The 18,625-nt window shown below is 33.0% G+C and overlaps 1 protein-coding gene across 18 annotated transcripts in view; it reads right to left on the bottom strand.

Annotated features, from left to right (window-relative positions):
• Positions 1-368: 368 nt before the first annotated feature.
• The window catches only part of LOC129237256 (disks large 1 tumor suppressor protein), a 182,237-nt gene continuing 163,980 nt past the window's right edge, over positions 369-18,625 (bottom strand). For 10 of the 18 annotated variants that reach the window (XM_054871871.1, XM_054871869.1, XM_054871872.1 and 7 more), the window contains 5 exons: positions 13,234-13,314; positions 6,614-6,763; positions 6,240-6,522; positions 3,000-3,091; positions 369-2,919 (listed from right to left, as the gene is read on the bottom strand). In XM_054871871.1, the coding sequence (XP_054727846.1) occupies positions 2,813-2,919; positions 3,000-3,091; positions 6,240-6,522; positions 6,614-6,763; positions 13,234-13,314 (713 nt within the window). In that variant the 3' untranslated portion in view covers positions 369-2,812. The remainder of the gene's footprint in view (positions 2,920-2,999; positions 3,092-6,239; positions 6,523-6,613; positions 6,764-13,233; positions 13,315-18,625) is intronic. The other 8 variants (XM_054871868.1, XM_054871865.1, XM_054871863.1 and 5 more) reach the window with 1 other exon arrangement.

Genomic DNA, 18,625 nt, shown 5'->3' on the forward strand with positions numbered 1-18,625 from the left:
AGTCGGAAATTTTGATGTAATTGATTTTTTTTTAATTTGTTAAGTTTTTGTGCGTCTCGCACTATGTTTGGAGCTTTGAGTTATATGGTTTTTGTTGTAGAATGCACTATACCTTTATAGGAACATAAAAACTAGTTAAAACCTGGTAGTTCGTTGTGCTCTAATTATCTTGAACACATTTGATATTATGCAATAGATATTATGAACAAAAAATATCTTTACAAATACATGAGTTTGTGTTTTAATTATTTTAAATTATTTAAAATTGTCTTCTCCTCAGATATGTTCTCGGCATAGCTGTTAGGATGAGAATATCCCCGATGCAGCTGGTGTAATAAACTAAAACTGAATGAAAATAAAACAATTGGTTATTTTTGAATAAAAATGAAACGATTTAATTAAGTTAAATTGTTTACTTAAATTCTGTATTATTGTATACTTCTTGTTCTTGCACTTAACGCATTGTAGATATTCGTTGAAAAAAGTATTTTTGTTGTTAAGTTTGCATGTTTTTCTGCATATTTGTTTTTGTTTGTTTGTTGCGTTATTGTGTATGTGGTATGTACTACGATTGTTGTAATAACTTGTACAATATTAAATAATAATTTAAAAATAAGACAAAGAAAATATTGTTCTAAAAAAAACATTACATACATATGCACTTCGACACATTAAGTGGAGTTGAAGTAGCGTTAGAAATAGTAATAGTAGTAGTGTACATACATATTGTAGTACGAATGGACTAATGAAGTTCATTTACTTTACATATAAATGTGACTGCTGCTGCTGCGGCTGAGGCAACGCATTAAACTAAATCTATTTATGTTTTCTCCTGCGGTAAGCTTCTGAAATTCACACAGCAGCGCCTACATGAGCGGGACCAAATGTCTCTTGATTGCCGCTAGAAGACAAAACCAATCAGACGAATACGGCTAACAATTAAATACAAAGATATCCAGTTGGAAGAGAATGTACTACATTTAAATATGAAATAAAATTATATAAAATTGTAAAATAACTTATAATTAAAAAATGGAATTGTAACAGAAACAGAGTTGTCATAGTGTGAAAATATAACTTAAACTCGGAAAGCAAACTAGGAGGATTGTCAAACTTATATTTATAGCATATTCGAATTTAACTGCGCTCTGATGACTATAAAAACGCGTACGTGTACGTGCACATTCACAAGACTCAGAAGCGTTTCAGAAGCGTAAGGTAAGTTGCTGTTGTATGCAACACACAACCAACTGGATATTAGACAAAAGATGTATAAATTAAAAACGAAAAGAATACTCGTACAGCACAGTGTGTTATTTCTTGCTCGTGTGTGGGTGTGAAATAGATTGTTATTGCTGCATACGTGACGCACTTGGAAAGTATTGAAACAAAACATACAAGCACATATTTGTTTGAACTGATTTCATTTGTATCCCTTCACTGCTCTGTTACACGATTACATCAATTCAAATTGTGACAGTTTGGAAAGAAGCATTAAAATAATAATAATCATAAAATTGTGATTTAATAGAATTTAAAAACATTTATAATTATAATAATGTGTTGTAGTTTTGTTTCGAATTTTTTGTGTTCCATTAATGACAAATACATTTTTAACATCCACTTCTTACTCTACCCGATGTTTTCATACTTTTTTACTTTTCTATATATATAAATAAATTATTGTACGTTATAACGTTAATAAAACAATTTTAATTTTATTCTCATTAGCTACGCATATTTCATATTTAAATCGCAAACTTTTCTTATTTTTTAATTACGTTGCGATTTATTCTACTTCAACGTTTACTGTACTCTTGTAGGTACTCAACGGTACTTTAATTCGGATTCAAAGTCATTACGTGTTTTAAACGAGTTTCTTCCTCGACACTGGAAATAATTTTTATATTCATACTCATTTAATTTAAATTTAATTTAATTTTTTTAAACTTTCAGTTACTCAAAATTCGTAGCAAATTTGCTTCAACACTTTGTTTTTAACGATTTTTATAAATCTTATTTTAAATCTTAATCGCAGTTTGTGTAGTTTTATGTGCTTTTCTTTTGCAATTTCATGGTATATGTAAGCAGGTATGTATGTATGTACGTACGTCAGTATGTAATATTTGCAATTCATATGGAGTGTGGCCATACCCACAGTTCATTACAATTTTTCGTTTCTAATTAGTTTTATATATAATTATATATATTTATGTATATATATATGTATGTAGTATATATGTATAATCATGGATTATCGAAATTTTAATTGCTAGCGGTAACAAACAAACAACAAATGCACCATCATCAGTATATAGTAGTCGCAGCCTGCCTTATTCTTATTATAATTATTATTTCCAATAGCTACAACATTGTCTTATATCTTTTTTTTTATTTTTTTTTTTTATTTTTTTGTTCTTTGTAACACACTGTTACACCAACGACGTAAACACCCAGCTACACTTAGGCGCGCGCACACACGCATACTGCCACCAGCCAGTCAAACGGCTGGATTTGCTTGTATGTGTTTGCTTGGGGCTGGGATTTAGTGTGTGATTTAGTTTTATACTCGTTTGACGGCATCAACGAAGTTGCTGTCGTTGCATAGTATGTATAGTTTTTATTGCCGTTGTAGACTGCGTAGACTGCGATTTTCAATTGCATACTGAATTGTCAGCTACGTTTGTAGTAGTTATATCGTCCATATCGTTCAAAATCAGTGCGTTTGCTGTTGATGTTGATTTGTTGTAGATCTCGAGACTGGTCGACAGCGTACTCGAGGCGGCAGTGTCCATGTCGTAGTGGCTGTAGGTCATAGAGATTCTTTGGATGGTACCCAAATGATTGGTCCCGATTGTGACCAGATCATCGCTTTGACTTTACTGTAGATCTCTTCGATGGTGTCTCCTTGGACAACTCCTAATCAAATATGCGAAATAATGAATAAATAAAAAATTTATATAATTATTCGCAAAAAGTTCATTAAAGTTAATGGTAACCTGTAAAGTATTCCCCGAATTCTTGCTCCATTTTAATTGCTCTTTCGTATGTTTTCTTCGCTTGCTCTTCTGTCATACGTCGATTCATTTCCCTGTAAAAATAAAATACATATATACATATATTTATAATTTTGTTATTGTTTGCACTAAGGTGTTACAACTTCATTCATATAACAATACCACAGTAGGCATGAAACATCAAATGATACAGAAAAGATTTTATAATAGCGGGTGCCCCTCAGTACACAATGACAAATGCCCGAGTACATATCTGCCATGAAAAAACTCTCCATTTGTAGGACAACATCAATACGACCACCACAAATTGGAGAAGGAGCGCGGCCAAACACCCAGCAAAAGGCGTACGCGACAATTACACTATTATATATATTTTTATAGCATATACAAACACCTCTCGACCAAAACTAATGACCCCTAACGAAGTTTCGGCGCCTCAAGTAATTAAGCGAGTTCACTTTTTGAAGCAATTCGAACGAGTAAGGATGGCCGTCCCTAACTTTTCCCGACGTTTTCACTTTAACAGATCATAAACTACATTAAGGGGGGAGCCTGGTTTATAAGGTCAAAAAAATCAATTTTTTTTTTTCGTTTTAAGCGATTCCTAATATATTTCAGAATATTCACACAAAGTCACAGAGCCTAATTCTCAATATTTCCGTAGATACAAAGCCAAAGGTAGGCGAGCGTTAGGTAGTTACGCTGTGACCGGACAGCTATAGTATAAACTTTATCTTCTTTTCTCGACTTTTCATTTTTATGATTTTTTTGAATTGGCGTACATGAATGAAAAAAAACTAATGAACCTTTTGAAATGAATCATAGCTTGTTCCCTTCAGTATTAAATTCTCTTCTATTTGAACTAACAAAATAGATTAAAAAAAATTTTCAAGATTTTTATACCAAGTTGAAGTGAATTTTTTTTTATAGAAAGGCATTTTTTTCTTTAAAACCTCCAAAAAGTTGAAATTTTGGAATTCCTCTCAGTTTTCTTAGTTCAACTAGAATAAAAAATTATGATAATTAGAAATCCATTTAAATTTTTTGCTTTAGATAATAATTACGAGCCTTATCTTGTACGCCAGTTGGAAACTCCAGCGTTGCAGCGCCCTACTAATTTCTATGTTAAAAATTTTTTCAACTTATTATAACCTGTACAACATTTTTTTATACTTTTTAAATGTTCATCAAAAGATAGAAAAAACTTTGCAGTGCTAAATAAATTTTTTCCTTAAAAAAAAATCGCAAAGAGATGCAATTTTTAGACTTCATAAACCAGGCTCCCCCCTTAAATCATATCTACGAAAATGTTCCGAATGAAAGAGTAATCGCAAATAATGTAGGCAAACTGAGTGCCTTTATTCAAATGAACCAATAAATCAAGCACAGTATTACAGTTGCTGAAGTTTTACTGTTGCCAAATACCGTTAGATGGAATAATATTTTGATGCATGTTTATTTTCGAGCGAAGTACAGTCTTCACTGGAATTATCTGAAACCCTTGGATTACTAGACCAAACACAGTTGTTTTAATAGCCATTTTCTCCCATAAAAATTATTGCCTCTAATCAAGTGAAGCGGACTGCACGATACTGATTTTATCTCAAAATTAACACCGCGGAAGAGCTGTTACTGTCAAAATAACATATGATTAAAAAAATACTATATAGACCACCCTGTACATTGATCTTCCAGCTATATTAGGCTAAGCAGCCGCAAAAACTAAAATGCTTACCAAGCTCCTCCCAAAACCCTCTAGGACATCCGTGTTAGTTAAAATCGGGCAATTGCAAATAAGATGTTGCTGTATTGTCTTCTCGACAGCTTCCGTCCACTCTATCTGCTTGAGTGTATCCCTATCACGCAATGCCTAATAGGGACGGATGTTGGTGGACGAAAATGTAGTCTACTGAGATTAAAGACAGAAAAGAATTGGTGTCTTCAATCGTCAACAGATTCCATACAAATTCCACGACCCTCAATTGAATGAAATTTTTCGTTTAATAGAAACTGATAAGTTCGTAAAGATATCCGTTGGTATCTATTTATGTTTTCTATTTCAAAGCCAGCTATAGAGACCAACTAGTCTTTGTCTAAGTGGCAAATAAATCAGATAATTTATGTACGAAATCTATCAGCCGTTCGTTAAAGATGCTGGCGCCATTACGTTTGATGTCAGAGAATATTTGGTTAAGGTTTGGCAGTCACCTGACTGTCAGTCAAAACATAGATATTTTCGATATTTAAAAGTCACTGCAGCCCTCAGACATGTACAGGGTGGGCCATATAGCGTTTGCTTTTTGAACCACCTATTTTTTTGAGAATGGTAACACAAATGACATGTCAAATGTGTTCATAATTTACTTAAAGATTTGACATTTACGAAATGGGACGCTATACGCTTGAACAAAATTGGAAAATATTGAAAACCTATTTCCAAAGTGGTGAGTCTTCTTCTTTTTCCGCGGTTACAGTAAATGGCGAGCGTTACCGTGACATGCTCAACGAGTTTTTGTTTCCAAAAATTGAAGAGGATTGAAATGGACGACATTTGGTTTCAATAGGACGGCGCAACTTGTCACACTGCCAAAGTTACACTCCAACTTTTGGCTACCGTTTTTGAATTCCGATATCAATTGGGCGCCTCGGAGCTGTGATTTAAACCCGTTGGACTATTTTTTGTGGGGAGCCGTTAAGGACAAATGCTATGCGAACCATCCAGAGACGATTGATGCTTTAAAACACGAAATCGAAGTTGCCATTCATGAAATTGGAGCCCAAACAATCGAAAATGTGCTTAAAAATTGAGTTGATCGAAGGCCTACTGTAAACCCAGACATGGCAGTCATTTGAACGATATTATTTTTTATTCATAAATGACAATGTTAAATCTTCAAAATAAAAAAAAAAGTTTTAAAAAATATTGATTAGTTTTTTTTTTTTTTATAGCCGATTCAAAAAGCAAATTTTACATGGCCCGCCCTATATATAGAAGCAGAAATATGTCGATAGAAATAAGGAATTACGCTATGCATGGATGGACCAACCAGTTTTTCCAAACCACGTCTAATTGATTGCCACTCATCGCTAGAGGATTAGCGAGTTAAGAATCTTTTAGTAGGTGATAAAGTTAGTTTCATTGGAACTTAAACACTTTTTTACTTGTTATAATCAACTTTAAAAATAGTCACAAAATGAATTACTTAAATCTTGATCACTTACATTATCGAATCCACAGATTTCGGTTTGATAAATATTGCAATTGGATAGAGTTGAGCGACTTGTAGCCGCTTAATGGCATTGCCCGACACATCCAAAATGCAATGTTTACCCTTCTCCGCTACTTCACGCACACTCGCCACCGATGTGCCATAAAGGTTGTCATTGTACTGTCCCGCTTCGATGAATAGATGGTTTTGTATATCGCGTTCCATTTGCTCACGTGACGATACAAAGTGATAATCACGACCATCTACTTCGTAATCACGTTTCGGCCGAGTCGTATCTAAAAAACAGACGAACGCAAAAATAAAATTTATAAAAATTTATTACATAATACGAGTATACATAAATACATATATTGCCGCTCTACTCACGTGGTACACAGGAACCAAATTTCTCTGGATATTCCGATATCAAGTCGTCATTGATGCGATCTTTTAATGGGCCGAGCACGATAACCGGCCGCGTATAGTTAATGGATAGCCGCTGTACGGCCTCATACGATAGGACATTCTCTTCGGATGCTGTAAAATACATATAAAACGGGATGTCATGGCGGCAATGAAGAAATGGACGAATGAACGAAATAGATGTATTCAATGCAAAATATGCAATTGATATCTCATTGGCATTATAAGATTAAAATTATATATTGTAAATAAGTTAATTTCATAAATATTTATTGGAAAAACGTTACTAAAGTATTTGCGGATCCCTACAAACGCTATGTGGAATGCAATGACTGCATCACGCAGTCTTTTATTTTAAAACGGTTACTTTTTTGCTTGCATTCACTGTTTTGCTAAAAAATATTAATTTTTAATTAATCATGGTTTATTTTTATTTTTCAAACATTTTTTACAATTTAAACAAATAATTAGCTATTTTCTATAAAAAGAGTAAATCCTAATTTATTTATACTAAGTATTTGTAAGCGGCTGAACAAAAAAGGCAACAGACACAACAAAGCGCAAACGAGGGACAGTTTAAGATACACAAATAAAACGGTTCATCTGAACAAATTAAAAAAAAAAAAAACGAGTATACAGGAACTGAGCTTATGCAAATGATACTGAGACACCACAGATTTTTATAAACACAGGACATTATTATACGATTATATTAGACTAAGTATATGCACTAGACCATTACTTTAATCCAGAAAACACAAGTAAAAAGGAAAATTCAAATAAAATTAATACTGAGCCTAAGGAGATGATCTGAACATTTCTCTGCCTTATATAGTTATACTGATTTTAAAGGAGTATATACAAATCTTTACCAAATAAAATTCAGTATTAAATAATGCACTATTTAAGGCAGGATGGTCCAATTACAAGACTTTAAGGGACAACTCTATGCGGAATAACGAACTACCATTTAATTTAAAATATACACTGGTACTTGACGAGCCCAATAACAATATTTTACACAAGATCACGGATTAAGCACATCAAAACCCAATCGTCTGCCAAACTGGACGCAAACGAACGAACATATTCCTGATGTTGTAAAATCATAAAAATATAGTAAATTGTGCGATATGCTGCTGGAGTGGAGCATAAGCGCGACTATCGTAGAAACGACCTTACCCACCATTCCATTGTTGCTTCTTTAGTTGGGCATCGAAAAATAATCTTTACAGATACGTTTTTTCCCTGGCTGCTACTGAATTACCCCATATTGTGATCGGAAAACGCACAATTGGTTGCCGTTTTTTGTTTAAAAAATGTGGGGTATCCTAGAATATCAAAATTAGTATGTGTCTAATTTAACAAAGATTCAGTGCGAGGCAGTTAAATGAATGAAATCGTAGCACAGAAGTAAAAGATTATTCAAAAACAAAATTGGATGTTTAATTTTGCGCCACCTCGTATTTGGACCACCCTTAACATAAATTAATAACTGGTATTGATAAAAAAATTTCTTATCAGACTTCACACAAAACGGTTTCCAGCTATGAAAGCCCTTGCTCCTCAACGCTATTAAAGACAGAATGTTCTAAGTCTAACAATTCAAAGGGCATAATAATTTTTTTTAAAAGACAATAATATTATTAAACACTAAAAATTAACAAAAATATATTTTCATTCTACATTCAACATGCTGAGAAAAATATAAAACAAAATATACTATAAAGCTAATCAGAATTGGCATAGCATCACATAAACATTCACAATGTACACTTTGATGGCTAAGACAATTAAAGTTTCAATTCAATTACTAAAAGTCTTAACTTCTCTACCAAAAATAATTTAACAAACAAACAAACTCGCATGATGGCATGCCTTAAAAAACAAAGATAATCTTGGCTTATATTTAATTACTGCTACTCAATCTCATAATTAGGGTCGCTAACTGATATTAAATATAGGAAAATTTGAAATTATTTTTATGAGTTAGGTATTGTTAAACGGTATCGACCGATTTTCTAATAACAACAAAAACATCTATGTACACCTACTTATAATATTGCAAAAGTTCGAATTTGTTTCTAAGAGCCGTGGTTTCGAAAGATCTCGCCTTCAATAATAAACAATGGCATATTTCTTACGACAGCAGCCGTAGTCGAATGGGCTGGTGCGTGACTACCATTCAGAGAAATCGTAGGTTCGAATCTCGGTGAAACACCAAAATGAAGAAACAGTTTTTTCCAGCAGCGTAATATATATGTAATGGTGGTTACACACTTTATTAAGAGTTTGACCAAGCTTCTTCTCCCATTTGTGGTTTGCGTCTTGATTTTTTCCACAAATGCAGGACCCTCACTAAGGAAAATAAACAAGGGCAACTCAAAGCTATTCTATAACACTACTTTTCTACAACTGTATGAACCATCTATTATGCGAAATTATAGTTGATTTTTTGTATTAATTTAAAAATTGAAGACGTGGCACTATGAACTATAATTTATCAGTAAACTGGAAAATTAACTGGAAGCTGAATGTAACTTCCGCCATAAAATCATCTCTGGCAATGAGGTTCATTGCTTGTTTATAAGGTATGTGAATATATAAAATAAACACTTTGATGTGAAAACAGTCCTCATGAAACTTTCGAAAAAGTAACTGTATGATGGGGTTTTCGTACTTGGTTTTCCATCTCACCCGTGTTGCATGTCATAATCATAAAATCTCAAGAAATTGGCAGCATAGCTAATTTAATTTTACTCCTTTCGACTACGTTTTCATATGTTTTCGTACGGCAAGTCACTGATCTTGTTTTTAAGTCTGCTCCGATGCAATGATCACTTTTACCCAGAATGGCTTTTCAAACCAAATCGTAATGCAGTAATGACCTGATAAAAATTTCGGTGAAGCATTAATCGTATTGACTTCATTGAAGACGAAATCCCCCAGAATATCTTAAAAATCCTTCACAATTCATAAATGAAGATTATGTTTTGACACTGTTAACTCTATGCTGTCAACTATCAATGCTTTTCATTTCAATCTATATAAAAACAGGTATTTCTTAATCTGCTACTTAAAGATGCTTTCCATTTCAATTCAACCGGGCTATTCGAGTCATGTTCTTCGATTTCGATGTAACTCAAATATGTTGCTCTCTGGTCAAAATAATGAGACACGTATTTTTTTGTTCGCCCGAAAAAAATTTTTTTCAAGAGTTATCGGCAATTTTGTTTTTCAGCTCAAACTCGATTTTTTTTAATTATATAAGAAAAAAAATTTTTTAAATGCCCATAACTTAGCTAAAAATGAACCGATTTTAATAATTCTGGGTTCAAAATGATCGTAATTACTTACACGAGCGACTTCATGTAGAAACAATTGCAAAAAAGTAGTTGAAAATTTTTTATTTAGCAAAAAAGAAAAAAAATTGAAATTTTTTCGAAATTCAATATTTCAAAAAGTGTATTTTTTTTTTTTTATAACTTTTTCCAAATCAAAAGGACATCTCAAACTTTAATTGAGTTGAATGCCTAGTAGCTAAAATGAGTTATTTTTGAGTAATGAATTTTTGAGTAAAAAACCCGTTTCGCACTTTTTGTTTTTTCCAAAATAAAAAATTTTCAACTACTTTTTTGCAACTGTTTCTACATTAAATCGCTTGTGTAAGTAAAAACGATTATTTTGAATCCAAAGTTATTAAAATCGGTTCATTTTTGACTAAGTTATGAGCATTTAAAAAAGAAATTTTCTTATATTATTAAAAAAAAATCGATTTTAAGCCGAAAAACAAAACTGCCGATAAAGCTTGAAAAAAAATTTTTTCGGGCGAACAAAAAAATACGTGTCTCATTATTTTGACCAGAGAGCAACATATTTGAGTTACATCGAAATCAAAGAACATGTCCTTTTGAATTGAAATGGAAAGAATCTATATAAGAACATTTTTTTAATTACTCATAACTTAGTCAAAAATATGCCAATTTGAATGATTCTGGGTTCAAAATAATCGTAATTACTTACACGAGCGACTTCATGCAGAAACAATTGCAAAAAAGAAGTTGAAAATGTTTTATTTTGCAAAAAACAAAAAGTGCGAAACAGGTTTTTTACTCAAAAATTCATTACTCAAAAACAACTCATTTTAGCTACTAGGCATTCAGCTCAATTAAAGTTTGAGATGTCCTTTTGATTTGGAAAAAGTTATAAAAAAAAAAAAATACACTTTTTGAAATATTGAATTTCGAAAAAATTTCAATTTTTTTTCTTTTTTGCTAAATAAAAAATTTTCAACTACTTTTTTGCAATTGTTTCTACATGAAGTCGCTCGAAGTCGCTCGTGTAAGTAATTACGATCATTTTGAACCCAGAATTATTAAAATCGGTTCATTTTTGACTAAGTTATGGGCATTTAAAAAAATTTGTTTCTTATATAATTAAAAAAAATCGAGTTTGAGCTGAAAAACAAAATTGCCGATAACTCTTGAAAAAAATTTTTTTCGGGCGAACAAAAAAATACGTGTCTCATTATTTTGACCAGAGAGCAACATATTTGAGTTACATCGAAATCGAAGAACATGACCCGAATAGCCCGGTTGAATTGAAATGGAAAGCATCTAAATCATTTTCGAAATTCGAATTTTTATAGACTATTCTGCATATTTCTGGTAAACGTAAAAACTACAAAACAAATAATAATAAACGTCCTTTGACTGCTAGAACAAAGTGCAAAAATTTAGCCATCGCCTCGAAACAAGCTTGGTTTTAGGATGTCGCGCGAATGGGTCGTTTAATAGTTTAACTTAAATGCATGTCGTTCCTTGGTGTCTTGGAGTTTTAAATTTTCTCTAATCTATAAAACATAGAATATGTTTTTAAAGGACTCTTACTTGCCGAAGAGGGGGAAAATCGGAGCGCTAATTATAAGATACTATTAGAAATATGGTAAATTATATTCTACATACACAAACAAGTTAATTACATTACAACAACAATAAAACAATTCTTAACTTTATATGCAATTAGCACTTACAAACCAAACCGAAACCATAACAAAACCAAAAACGAACCAAAATAAAAGAAATCAAGTGTCAAATGTCGAAAATGCGACTATTTTCCGGTTTCGTTAGGTGGTTTGGTAGGTGGATGCGTTGAGAACCTAAAAGGGGCAAAAAGGTTTGCTAGAACTACAGTATACGAATTAACGAGCGAATGCGACGAAGGGTAGGAAGCACAAAAAAGGACAAGTCATAAGTATGTGATAAAGACTAGAAGGAGGCAAAAATCCATTGTTTTCTCGCTACAGATTGCTTTTTCATACAAAATTCAAAGTAAAAAATCAATCGAATTCCAACTACGTATTTAAACAGTGTGAGTGTATGTTTTTACGGGTAGGGTGTATACGAAACAGAATGTTCGATAATGGGTCGATAACTGTGATAGTGGTTGAATGGGTGATGGTGATGGGCAGGTTGTGTGAAGACGAGCAAGGAACAAGAGAATATATGAGGATCATACAAACGAACTAACGTAAAAGCTAGTTGAGAATAAAACGAGTAAAGTGAAACTGAAGAGCAAACCAAAAAATACAAACAAATATATCAAATAACAGCCAAACCCAGAACAAAAGTCAAACTGAAGAACTCAAGTCAAATGCAAAGTCAACAGCCAAAGAAAAAACGGAAAATTAAAGATAGTTTTACCAAATCAATTTCTTTGTTGACATACTTAAAAATTCAGTGGTCTAAGTTCTATACGTCAGCCCAAAACGAGCAGAAAGGCACAAAAGGGGAGAAAACTAAAATAACTTCATTAACACAAAAATAATTGATATGTGAAGGTATGTTTGGAAAATTTTACTACAAATTAAAGTAGCTTTACAAATTATAATTATTAACAATCAAGGATATCAATCAAGCAACTGCAGCACGTCGGGTTTCAAACGTAAAACAAGCCAACGTAACCGTAACGTAACATAACTCTTGTGTCAAAACGTAACGTAATTAGTATAAGATTGAGAATAACAATGTAGGAATGAAACAATTTGTGACTATTATTAAGACGTTGCGCTGAAACGAAACATGGACCAGCAAAACAATTGTGTAGTGAAGGAGTTAGAGAAAGAAAACGAAATATAAAAAATGCACAATCGAACGAACGCACGAACAAAATATACCAGAAAGAAGACGCTTTAAGAAAAATTAATATTGAAATTAAGAGAACATAATACTGTCATTTTAATACTTTCTTTCTTTAATGTATGCTTAACTTTGATACTACGATTTCATTTAAATTGCTTTGGCTTTTAATATTTTTGTTTCGCTCATCAGAAACACTAACATAGAATACTTTTGTTTTTTTACTTGTAAACTTCTAAGCTTGTTTTTTGTTGGTTACTTAAACAAACTAACTTTTAACGGTAATTAATTCAAATGTTTCACTTGTTACTTAAAATTTGCTTTAACATTAATATTTTTTTTTTTTTTTGTTATTTAAAACATTTTTAATGTTAACACTTTTTAATACTTTATTTTTTTTATTTCTGAATTTATTCATTTACGTATTACTTCAGCCGCTGAACTTACGATAGTCAGCATCACTATTCTCCAAATAGATTAGTGTTATCTGCTCCATATCTGGCAACTCCACACGGTAGATAATTTCGGCTTTTAGTGCAGAGGATGTGATGTTGATTCATTGGTTGTTTGAACAGTTGTTTGATTGGTAGTAGTTAAATAGTAGTAGTAGTTGTTGTTGTTGTTATGATGGCAGAATCGTATTTTTGATGGTTGGTAGTAGTGACACAAAATAGTAGTAGTAGAAGTTATATTTGTTGGACGCAGATATATATGCATTCCATATCGGATGTTTTCAATGTGATTTCGATTTCAATTTCGCATTCGATTTGATTTATTGTACCAAATTGATTTGTGGTTTGGTTTGGCCATTTGTCAATAACGAGATTTTTTCGAATTAAAACATTACAATCAATCAATCAGTCAATTAATCGATATCGATTTAGAAGAGCAGTTGAAATAGTAGCAGAGTAGTAGTAGTAGGTAGTTGGTAGTGGAGTAGGTAGTAAAAGTAGAGGTGGTAGAGTAGTAGGAGCAGAAAATACGACAAAATTCAAAAGAAAAAGAAAATCTATTATTTTTGTACATTGACGGTGTATATTATTTCAATTCAATTTTCAGTGTGTCTATGAATCTTGAAACCAAATATAATTGATGTTGACGTAAATAAGTATACATGTTTGAAACTTTACGTTCGAATTTTAATACTACATAAATTGCAACCAATTGATGAATTTGCAACGAAATGGTACGAACTTATCTACGGGTTCCAACAAAGGCAGGAAGGAAACGAACAAAAGGTAGGATCGCAATGAGAGAAGACGCAAAACGAAAAACCTACGATGAGAACGCAAAAACCGAATCAAAGCAATTAAAGGCAATAAAAAAAAAACACAAAAAAAAATTAAGTGATTTATGCCGAGTATGCTTTGTTGCTAACCGAGTAATGGTGGTGATGAATAGTGTGTAAAGCCATATAGAGCTGAGGGTTCTATGCGGAGTCAATATGATATTTGCTAAATAAAAAATCTTTTTCAGAAATTCACTTCGTTAAAACAACTCAAAAATCGATAATGTAATGAATAGTACATAAAACCAGGGCGCGTTTTATGTGTCAACCACGTGTAGCAATACATGCCGCAGGTGTTGCATATTCTCAGGCACACTAATTGCTTACGACAAATTTGTATTGCAAAATTCAACAAAGCAAATATTAGAATGTCATTGTCAGCCTAGTAATTTTCTTGTGTGGGTGATAAATATTTTTAAGACAATTTATTTCGGGTTCAAATATGGTTTGTCTGAGGATATGTTGGAGGTATGTAAAGCCATTACTCTTCCTGGAATAATAGACGTTGTAGCTTAAATACAGGTGGTTCAGCCTACAAACAGATAAAAAAAAATTAAGAAATAAAAAGAAAGTAACCGGTGTAATAAAATGAAAGCCCAATGGAGCAATGCCTTAGCAAATTCACAATATATTGTTCGATAAACTAACTGGATCACCAAAGAACACAAATCCAAAACACAGATAGCCGATGGTAAAGTTACAGGAATTTTTCAAAAAATATTTATGGGCAAAGCTATATTTATCAGGCTGATAAGCAAAGAAAACAAAATCGCGGAGTATATATTGAGTTTTAGAAAGTAATAAGAAAACTTTTCGATAGTTAGTTCACATATGCGTAGAAATATAAGTATATCTATTAAAAGTCTGAGCATTTCTAAGAGTACGATGTACCGAGTTTCGGTGTCAAGATGAACCTCTGAGACGCAATGGCCTTAAACCTAGAAAATGTACTACTACATTTTCTTATGAGCTCGTGAAGATACGGCGGCATTTCGGAATCAGCAACGGTTTGTTTTAGGTTTTGATAGTCCGCTGGCTGGCGAACATAATCAAGATCAGTAATGCACGTGCAGGAGCCTTCATTTGCAAAAATAAACAATAACATCAACTCTCAAGCCTCACAGCATCTCAAGCAAGTGGAATTTGGTTCTTGTTGTTGTTTTAACAGTAATAGACCAGTGATACATCCCGTCAGTGAAGGGTGTATCACCGGTCGCCTTCGTCTGGCTCATCTAAAGGTAGGCCCAGGAAACTTGCTGTTTCGACAGGTTGGGTCCAGAGGAAGAGGGGAGGGGTGTTCGATGAGTAGGTTTTAGAGGACATGTGAAAAGGTGGTTAGTGTCGTGCGGGGTGCCTTCACTTGCCGGACATAAGTTAGGTATATCGGGGTCAATTCTGGATAAGTAGGAGTTTAACCTGCTACAGTATCCAGAACGTAATTGTGCCAAGATTACGCGGGACTCTCGGGGAAGCTGGAGCTCTTAATCTGCGATGGGTGGTGGTTGGACTCCGATAACGGCATTCAGTGGACGGGAGCTTAAGAAAGTGGTGACGGTCTCCCGGTGAATGTCGTTCAATGACTGTCTAAATACTGTCTGGTCGAGTAGATTTCTGTCCTGTTTTGTCCTGGATCTCGTCGGCGTAGTTCAAAAGATGTATCCTAACGTGCCTAGGAGGCGGCTCTGGCTCAAGCAGGTGTCTGCAAGGATGAAACCTACAGTAGCACCCTAATAGGAACTGCTTGCTAAGCAGTTTGTTGTGCTCCATTACAGGGAGCATCTGTGCCTCATTGTGAAGGTATTGAAAGGGGGGACATCAGGACGCAGGTTGGGGTGATACACTGCTCACTAGACAGGGCTAGTGGGGAAAACCGCCCCGAGTCATTCCGGTAACGTAGACCCGGCTGCCATGGGAATGAGTGGTAATGGATTCGGCTTCAGAAGATGTTCAGAGAGTATGATTGTGTATATAACACCTTTTACTAAGTTTAATTTAAGAGGAGCTCTTTTGTTAGATATTCTTTGTAAAAAGATCCATGGGTACGAACCTACGGAATGTAGTATTATGGCACCCCACCACATAAAACTATTAAGCAATCTCGCGATACAAATCCGTAAGAGATGTACTGCAGTTGGATATAAAGGAAAGCGTGAGTTGTGAGATTTTTTATTTTTACTGCGATTTAGACACAAAGTAGCGTTACTACTCATTAAAACCAAGTAAACTTAACTTTTTGCAGAAATCGTTAATTAAAACTCTTCTACGCAGATTTCTTTCTGCTTATGTTTATGTTTTGACTTTTATCACCATTACTAAAACAAATCTATTTCGTTTCATAATACAGGGAAAGTTTTTGGATTTGAGCTGTTTACTTCGTATTCGTCGTGCATATGTTATTGGAATCGACTTTTCATCCCGCAAACGATTATGAAATTACTGAACTATTTTTTATGAAACAACTCTTTGAAAATATACAAAGCATACAAAATAAATAGTATTGTCCTTTTTTGTAAGAAACTTATTTTCTTTTGCACATAATTAGGGCGATCGGATAAAGGTGAATGCAAGTGAAAGTTTAGCCGTTATCAACTGGCATATACCCCGAGGGAAACTGTGTGTGTGTGTGTGTTTAATTTACATTTTCGTTAAATTTACTGGTTAAAAAATATCACTGCTTGACGGGATACATGATTTTGGAGAGATAACAGTAAATTATTTTCTTCGTTTTTTTTATAGAAGATGAAGTAAGGAAATCCAGCAATTGCCTTAACTTCGCCCACTTATTTCGAAGAAACTGGAATATTTAGCATTTTTTGTTGCCTTAAAGAAATAAGTGAGGAGATTTATTATTATAGTTTCAAATAATAAATGTAAACGTTAAAAATAAGGACAATCCTAATACATATGAACTTACTCTTATTTAAATTATTTCATGCATTTACGCCATACTGTCTCATATACGGCGTTCACGAATCAATACCATATGGGAATCCCCATTCGCACAACACAAAGGCAAATAGAAACATAAAATAAATGCACATTCTACAAAGAATATAAAATTTTGAAAAATTAAAAGAAAAATAAACGATCATAACTAAGAAAAATATACAACCAAACGTTTGGAATCTGAAATCTGCCAAGCCAAAGCAATAATGAATGTGGCTTCACACAAATGCAGCGGGACAAGAAGCTAAGCAGGATTTGGCGTATGCTGGATATGACACAATATCGCCAATTTTATAGTAAAAAGATGTACATACATATATAGGAATATAAGAATATGTAGTGAATTTTGTCGTAAAAACTAACATGTGGATAGGTTTTTGAGTTTAGTGAAAAAGCCACAAACGATCGGGTTGTTTCTTAGAATCTGCATACAAATTTCTGAATGTGTTCATTTGTCCATCTGACATACTACTCGTATATTCATATCCATACTATATTGACATGTGGGGATAGACGAATTTCTCTGTTCAACCTTAAGGCTATGATAAGTAGCACAAAACGGGAGTGTGGACGTGGGCATAATACAATGTTCACTGCTTGTATGTACATATGTACATATATATGTGTGTATATGTGTATGTGTGTATTTCACTAGAAAACTATGAGATGCATACGAATTTGCAATAAGGTATTTGTTATTTTTAATCAAATATGCATGAAATTAAAATATTATATAATGATTTTAAAGTATTTGTTTTTTAGTTTAAAAAGATTCTTAATTAAGGAAATAAGTATTTAAAATATATAAATATTTTATCTTTTTTTATGATTTAGTAAATTAAAAAAAGAACTACAAATTTTATAAAATCAGACAAACTCGTTTGGTTTCGAATATTCAAAGTATTTGTATATCGAACTGAAAAATACGATATGTATGCACGTAAAATAGTTTTGAAAAACCAATTTCTTATTTTCCAAACTTCTTTTTTGGTTATTGCAGCCTCTGTGTGATCGGATCTTTTATTATTTCGCTTATCGCATGGGCAACCATAATTTCTTATTAAAAAATCAACTGATCTTGATTGGAAATGGATTGTGATTACAATACACAGATCAGTTTGGGCGAACAATTCTTGGAGCACGGCTTATGAGAGAATTTTGAATTGAATTTGTCAAAATTTTCATACACGTTCCAGGTGTTCAGAAGGGAAAGTAAATATTTCTGGCTTCAAAACAAGTTTAAGACACGCTTTATAGCAAATGTCTGACCGCACCTTTAGAGGGCGGCAAAGCATATTTCAAAAAATACTATATTGAAACATTTTTATGGCAATGTAAGTACACGTACGCTACAGATTAAAATTTTAATTTGGAATTCGCGCAGAAAAATATATCACTCCGATTAGTTTTTAGTACATATTTGGCATACAAGGAGTTTTCAAGGGAAACCAATTTGTAAAGATGTTATTAATATGTCATTTTATAATTCAAATTTATTATCCTGAGATACTTGTTACTATGAAGACCAGCTAATGTAATCCTAAAATTCGATTCTCGCTTAGCCAATTTTTAAACTTTACTACTACAATGCACAAATGAGTATTT

The sequence above is a fragment of the Anastrepha obliqua genome, chromosome 2 (assembly GCF_027943255.1).
Source record: "Anastrepha obliqua isolate idAnaObli1 chromosome 2, idAnaObli1_1.0, whole genome shotgun sequence".
NCBI lineage: Eukaryota > Metazoa > Arthropoda > Insecta > Diptera > Tephritidae > Anastrepha > Anastrepha obliqua.